At 38.8% G+C, this 7,317-nt stretch overlaps 1 protein-coding gene across 1 annotated transcript; it reads left to right on the forward strand.

Annotated features, from left to right (window-relative positions):
- Positions 1 to 468: 468 nt before the first annotated feature.
- On the forward strand, positions 469 to 1,267 carry LOC145783363 (small ribosomal subunit protein uS11m-like). Its single transcript, XM_082595215.1, has one exon. The coding sequence runs from the start codon at positions 527 to 529 to the stop codon at positions 1,193 to 1,195; it is 669 nt and encodes a 222-aa protein (XP_082451341.1). The 5' UTR covers positions 469 to 526; the 3' UTR covers positions 1,196 to 1,267.
- Positions 1,268 to 7,317: the final 6,050 nt, after the last annotated feature.

The following is a 7,317-nucleotide window of genomic DNA, read 5'->3' on the forward strand; positions in this document are numbered from 1 at the left end:
AGTTGAACATCATTACTAAACATGGACGGTAATATTTTTAATTCAATTGAAAAGCAACTTGATTCATACACTAAAGGGGTTTTGACCAGTAATAGGTGGTCAAAACTGCCCGGTTTAAACCAGGTTTTAACCGGGCGGGCCCCGGTTTAAACCGATCAACCCTGATTTTGTTGATTAGCCATGAGTGTAGTGTTCATTTTATCGGATTTTTAAGCATGATGTTGGAAAAATAAAACTTTTTTCAAAAACTGATGTGATCGTAAAAAGCATAATATATATTATTGATTTTGGGCAGAGGTTGGCGATTACTTTGAATGTAGCGCCCTATTGCGTGGTTGATTTACTTAGGTGCTAAACTATTGCAATTTGATTGTAATGTGCTTAATTTATACTGATTTTTATCTACTGTTCACGTGATATTGGTATGGTACTCTTCCGTTTCTTCAGATAATACTCAGCACGTTCTTAATGTATATGTGTTTGTTACAGATATTTTCAGTGTTGTAGTTTTCAAGAATCGTAGCTAATGCAAAAGTTCAAGTTAGTGTTTTGGTGCAATTTTGCCTCAAGAGGTTTTGGAAACGAATCGGTGTTAAATTCTGGTCAAAAGTTCATCAACTACGGAGTTCGTTTCATGAATTCTGCTACACCGAAAAACATTGAAGGAGTTTCTATTCAGTCTCAATCATCGAACAAGTTTTCCTATGATTTGCATTATCAATTGGTCAAACAGCAAAACTTTGGTCCCACTCTTGTTGATAAATCAAACCTCAAATACCAACCAACAATAGAGTACGCGAAACGGTCGCATTTAAATTTTGATGGTGTTGCTTATCATCAGCTCCCTGTCGTCCATGTCAGCGCCCGATGGAACAATACAGTGATAAGTGTGTACGCACCAGGACAAAGTGCCAAATTATACGCAAGTGTCTCGTGCCGAAAAGTGGGATTTTTTAATGCCAAGAAAAAGACCGACCTCGCTGGGGAGATGACAGGAAAGGCAGCTGCCCAGAAAGCCATGGAACGGGGCTGCGGAAAATATGCACGTGTCGTTATAAAAGGAATAGGTCCTGGTAGAAAGTCTTCCATACAAGGACTTGTCCAAGGAGGGATCACAGTTGTTTCAATATCTGACATTACCCCGTTAACTATGAAAGGCTTACCCCAGCGACCTCGTAAGATAAGAAGACTATAGCTATTCCCTGTACTGTATTTGTGATGCTGTCACGTTCGTTATTGCTTAAATGTTTGAATAAACATGTGAGTTGAATAAACTGTAGTTTGAGTAGAATCGTAAAGTCGCACTTAAGACGGAGCGTCTTTGAAGTTCTCTAGTAGTAAACTGATGGAGGAGATCTGCCTGACTATTTGAGCGGCTACTATCCTTTGTCCATTACTAACTTAGTCGCTCTGTCTGCATTGTCTAAGTACCAAAGGATCGGTCAACAGTCTCAATATTTTATTAGAAATCAATTTCATGAGAGGCTCTCATCATCTCATGAAATCGAGGTCATGTCAAGCTTTTATTTGCGCTACTAAGTAGTTAAGCGATATTTATTGCATCATTTAACCTTAGTACTGTCGTCTGCTATCAAAAAAAGTTCTGAGGTCAGATAACGTTTAGGGTGGAAGGCCATTTCTTCGACCTTAACCAGGCTGGTTCTCAACCTCAGCATTTCAATATTTTTGGCTTTTTGACTGTTGGTTTATAAAAGATGGTTCGTAATATTAGGTTCAAACCTGTCTACAATTCTTTTCAGAACAAGCTGATCAATGATAACCCTTTAACTGTCACGGGCTCTTTAAAGGGCCCAAGCCCTAAACATTTGCAATCACCTTAACTCTGGTTTTTGTTTGCCAAACTGTATAGGTCTTAGTTTTTTAGAAAGAGGAATAGGCTTGTATTGTCTAAAAGTTGAAAAAAATTACTAGGTTTGTATTTGCATTTTTTCTGCAATTTTCAATCATTTACAGAGAATTTTTATTTTTTGGGCAAGTGAAGTTTATGCAGCTATTACTTCGCATTATGCATAAACATCACCGTGACGACGTTGTGTAAAAAGCTTGACACTTGCCTGACATCTAGCGGTGAGCTTTACGGCAGTTTGAAGTTTTTTTTTCAGATATCCAAATGAAAACAGAAGAAATCCAAAACACAAAGTTTTTATAGTTGTCAGAAATTTAAGGCATTTTCAAAACAAAAATACTCAACATTTGTTGAAATTGTAAAAGACTGCTGAAAATGCAACAACTTTCATGTTTTGAATTTTTCTCTTGCAGTTAACGTTCTCAAAATACTGCAGTTTAAAATCAATAGCCTACCTTGCTCAAGCTACATTTTGAAAAATGTATCAAAAAAAATGTGGCAGTTAAAGGGTTTTAAGAATATCAATAATTGCAGGATCTATTGATATCAGCAGATAAACCACCATTATACAGTATATAAAAATAAAACCGTTTCTACTGTGTATGATATGGCAAATCAAGAGCTTGTATGCATAGATAAATGGCTATCAACAAATCGATTGTCTCTAAATGTCACCAAAACCACACATATTTTATTTTCAAGTCAAGGAAGCAAGTCACTATCATGCAAACCACCCTTGAATATTCGAAAAAACAACATAGAACAAGTTGGTAGGCACTTAAACATCACCCACTAGTCGAAGAATGCCTGCTTTTCAATGTGAAATTGCTTTGTGTTTTAGTCACAATTTTCCTTATAAACTCCATTGATTGCAGTCATTAACATCCTTCTTGCACTCAGTTCAGTTGCAGAAGAAAAAATAGTATTAGCAGAGGGTGGGAATCGAACCCACGAAATCGAAATTACTACTCCTCTGCCCTAACCATTAGGCAACGCTAGTTGTAGCGAAGCATTCAGTTAAATTTCTTTGTATCAAAATTTTTCGATCAGAATATCACGTGTCGAGTCACATGACTGAAATCAGCTGAATCGCGAGTACGCTTTTCGACGAGTGGGTAATGTTAAAGTGCCTACCGAACAAGTTGCCTCAATAAAGTTTCTGGGAATAATTGTAAACGAGCATTTGTCATGGAAATTTCATATAGAAATCTTGCTTCAAAAAATAAGATCAACACTCTGCGTGACAAAAAAAATTAAGCCTTTCCTAAACAAACAAGCACTTCTCTCCATTTACCATTCTCTAGTTGAGAGTCAGATATTAGCCTATATTGCATCTCAACATGGTGTCATGAAAACAAAACTACATTGCAAAAACTTTCTTCGTACTGTATTTGGCATTGACCGCAGAGAATTCATAAAAGGGGTAATGGAACTCAATAATTTAAAATCAATTTACCACATGAAAAATACAGAGATTGCAACTTTCATGTTCAAATATTCAAAAAAGCTACTTCCCACAACATTCAATGATATAGCCTAATTATGTGTAAACAATCAAGTAGCCTAACAACAAGAAGTAACTCTCCTTATATTCCTATATATTGCAGAATTAACACTTGCAAACAATCAATACGGTGCATGGGGGATGGGGCTAACAGTTTGGAACAAGCGTCCAATGCATCCCTGGTCCAATGAATGTAAAAATGTAAAAGGCTTTAAATCAAAAATGAACAAGCTAAATCTTCCTTGAAATAATTCTATCTCAGTATTACATACACCAAACAAAGGCTACTAATATTTTTTTGCCCAGCAATGATAGGCCAATGTGTGTAGATTTATTAGCAAAATAGTAAGGTTGTAAATACTCCTACTGGCTTTCTGGTTCTTGTGTTTTTCGTCTACAGAAGTTCTACAGAGTCTGCAGAAGTTTTTCCATCCTCTCTGACCAATCGCCATCTTTCGGTGAAGCGGTGGCCATGTGCTCCAACCAGTTGTTTTATATCAATATCTTGGACTGGATCGTCATGCTATTGTCTGTTTGTTTATATATTTTTCTAACGTAATATGCCCAATTGGATTATTATTATTTTTTTACTTTTAATGGTTTAACGTGTAAAACATACGGTAACCCAAATTTCTCATATTACTGTGACATGCCACTACTACATCCCAGCTTGCGATGCCTGTCATTTTTGCATTAATTCAACATTTGCTAACGTTGGATCGGTGTGGAGGTGACGAGTTTAGCTGACTGGGGTCTAAAATTATCGCTTTATCAACGCAAGTTTATATCAAAGCACGCTTGATATGGGGTCTAAAATTATCGCTTTATCAACGCAAGTTTATATCAAAGCACGCTTGATATCTTCAAGACATAACTTCTTTGGGTGTAATTGAATTTCCGCAAGATGATAATGTTGTTTTTGCTAGTTTGTTTTAGTCATTGTTTTCATGTCGTCAAGTTATAACCTATCTATTTTGTGATTCGTGCAAGGCCTGGTGCGTTGCGGTTGAAATAGCCTTGCTCGTGGTAGGATTTCTTTGTGGGGTTTTCTTTGCCTGCCTTGCTCTTCTTTGCTATGAGCTAAACGCGTCAAGACGTGCTCCCCTCACGACCATCAGGCGGATCAGCACTCTTGATAACGCACCATGACCGATCTTCATCGCAACTGTCCATACAAATCTTAAATATATCAGTTAAAGCCATGCTAAAAATATATCTGCTAAAGCTATGTGGGCTAATAAAGCTATAGCCTAAATATATGTTGTTTAGGCCTATGTTTTTTTTGTTTGTAACATTTTTTTTATTTTTCCTTTATATCTTAAATTTTTCTGAAGGTGTTGCGACCGTGCCAAATTTCTTTCATCTCAATAACTTACTTCGGTCACACTCACAAGCACATTTTAACGTTCGCGTTTTGTCGCTTTTACCTTTTTCTCGACCTTTGCTATGTTGACGTGTATTGTTTTTGACAGTGTTGTACGCGTCATTGAAATAAGTTGACGGCGTCAGCGTCAGCGCGAATTACCTAAAAACTTTACGGCGTAAAGTACTGCGTAAGCTCTTAAAGAAATTGACGGCGTCAGCGTCAGCGCTAATTTCTAGCGCTATTTTTTGCCAGCGTCTCATAAAACGGAAATATTTCAACCAAGTTTAGGCTAACAATAGCTAAAAATAAAGAGCAGATATTATGTTTTGAGACTGTATTGTAATTAGCTGCTTAGCCTATTAGTTATTTCCTTACAGAAAAAGCAAGCATTTCAAAACGTTTGTCTGACAATTTGCTGCGTTTGGGACGCATAGCCTATAGACGAGTCAATATACGGAAAAAAGGCATCTAACCCCAAAAAAATTGATACAAAAGGTTTTTCAACGGATTCTGTTACCAATGGGCATACTAAATAACATACTAAAAGTCTACCAAAATCGGATCTCCGGAAAGGGGTCATTTTCAAGGAAATGTACGGCATATTTCTAAATAATTTTGCGTATTGGGTAGATGGTGGTATTCAAGTTGTTATTGTTTTTGTGTTTGTGACATCATAATCACATGAATGCGTGTATAGTCGCATCACAATACACCAGGACAGGAAACAGGCCAGATTATCCCAAGGCACGAAACGATAAAACTGAACATTGCAGAGACGTCCAAGGTTGCGATAGTTGAGCATCGTTTTGCGAAACATATTCGACAAGACATCACATTCAGAGAACTTCCCATTCTCACTGCATGTGCCAACATGGTTGAGCTGCTTTGGGAGTTGTCATTCAACTTCAAGCAGGCCACGCCAGGCTGGCAGGGGATGATGCACACTATTTATCAGGGAAAGGAACACCCAGGCCAGTCTTTAGTAAGGTATCTACCAATGATAGACGTGTACTCCTGGGACAAGACGTGCATTCTGTCAACATTGGACTTCCTTTGTGGTCTTTCGTCCAAGCACAACCTTACACCGGTAGTTACATTCGACCAACCATTATATTGGAAGGCATCAGAGATAATCCTAGATTCTCCACCGGAAAGCCACCTTAAATCCATTGTCCTGCTACTTGGTGGTTTCCACACGTTTATGAATTTGCTAGGAGCGATTGGAACACTGATGGACGGCACAGGACTTCAGGACATTCTAGGGGTAGTTTACGGTGAAAATTCTGTAGCCCATATGCTAACAGGCAAAGCAGTTCAGAGAGCATTCCGTGGTCATCTTCTTGTAAACAAATGTCTTAGCCGAATGATGGTATCAGAGATGGAAGATGTTAGTTCCGAATTTGCAGCGATGGTTCAAGAGTCTGAAAGGATGTATATTGCACTATCAAACGGTGAAATGGCATTAGAAACTGTATTCATATCAACGACCCTCAGTAAGATAAATGAACTGCTGGAGAAAAGGAGGATAGAACTGGGTGGATAGAATCCGGTACGACCATTGTGTTTGACGGCTATGAAGAAGGGCCGACCATTAAAGACAACATGCATCAAAGAAGAGGACGTAATCACCCCGTTGTCAACTTTACAGCTGAGACTATGTTCACAGGCAAGAAGGAGGAGTTCCTTTCACAAGATGCCAATAAACAAAATTTGATTTGGATGATAAGTGGTAAACTTCGGGAACAAAATTGCACCGTGGTAAATGCATCTGGGGATGCTGATGTAGAAATTGTGAAGGCCACAGTGGAGACATCTTTTCTCCAGACAATAACAACTCTGGTTGGAAAAGATACCGATCTCCTTGTGTTAATTGTTTACTATGCACAAGAAGATAGTAAGGGCCTTTATTTCAGGTCAGACAAGTCCAAAGCTGATGGCAGCACCAAAGTATACAACATCAACCGTTTGAAAAAAATCTTTGGACATGACATGTGTTCTGAGTTGATATTTATCCATGCCATGACTGGTTGTGACACTAGGTCTCGGATATTCGGTGTTGGCAAGAAGACTGCTTTTCGGAAACTTGTGCATAGCGATCCTGTTCTTCGGTCTTGTGCTAAAGCATTCACTGCCCCAAACCAGACCACAGAGATAATCGATGACCTTGGGTGCCAAGTAATGGCTGTCTTCTTTGATGGCCAGAGCACAGATTCTCTTGCGACAATGCGATACAACACCTTCAGCAAGAAAGTTGTCTCTGCTTCATCATTTGTAACGCCCGAGCGTCTACCACCAACTGAATCTGCTACCCAATTTCACTGTCGTCGAGTTTACTACCAGATAATGGTCTGGATGGGAAAAGCAGAGAGTATGGATGTCATGAATTGGGGGTGGAACCTGCAAAAGAATCGGCTCATCCCACTTATGTCAAAAATGAAGGCTACTCCAGACAGTCTCAGGTCATTCCTTGCAACAGCTCCACTGCCTGTAAGACACTCCGCTGCTCTTGTAGAGGATACGGACTACCATGTACCGCTGCATGTGGACCATGCCAACTGCAAGAATGTGACAATCCACATA

The sequence above is a fragment of the Aplidium turbinatum genome, chromosome 14, assembly GCF_918807975.1.
Source record: "Aplidium turbinatum chromosome 14, kaAplTurb1.1, whole genome shotgun sequence".
Taxonomy (NCBI): domain Eukaryota; kingdom Metazoa; phylum Chordata; class Ascidiacea; order Aplousobranchia; family Polyclinidae; genus Aplidium; species Aplidium turbinatum.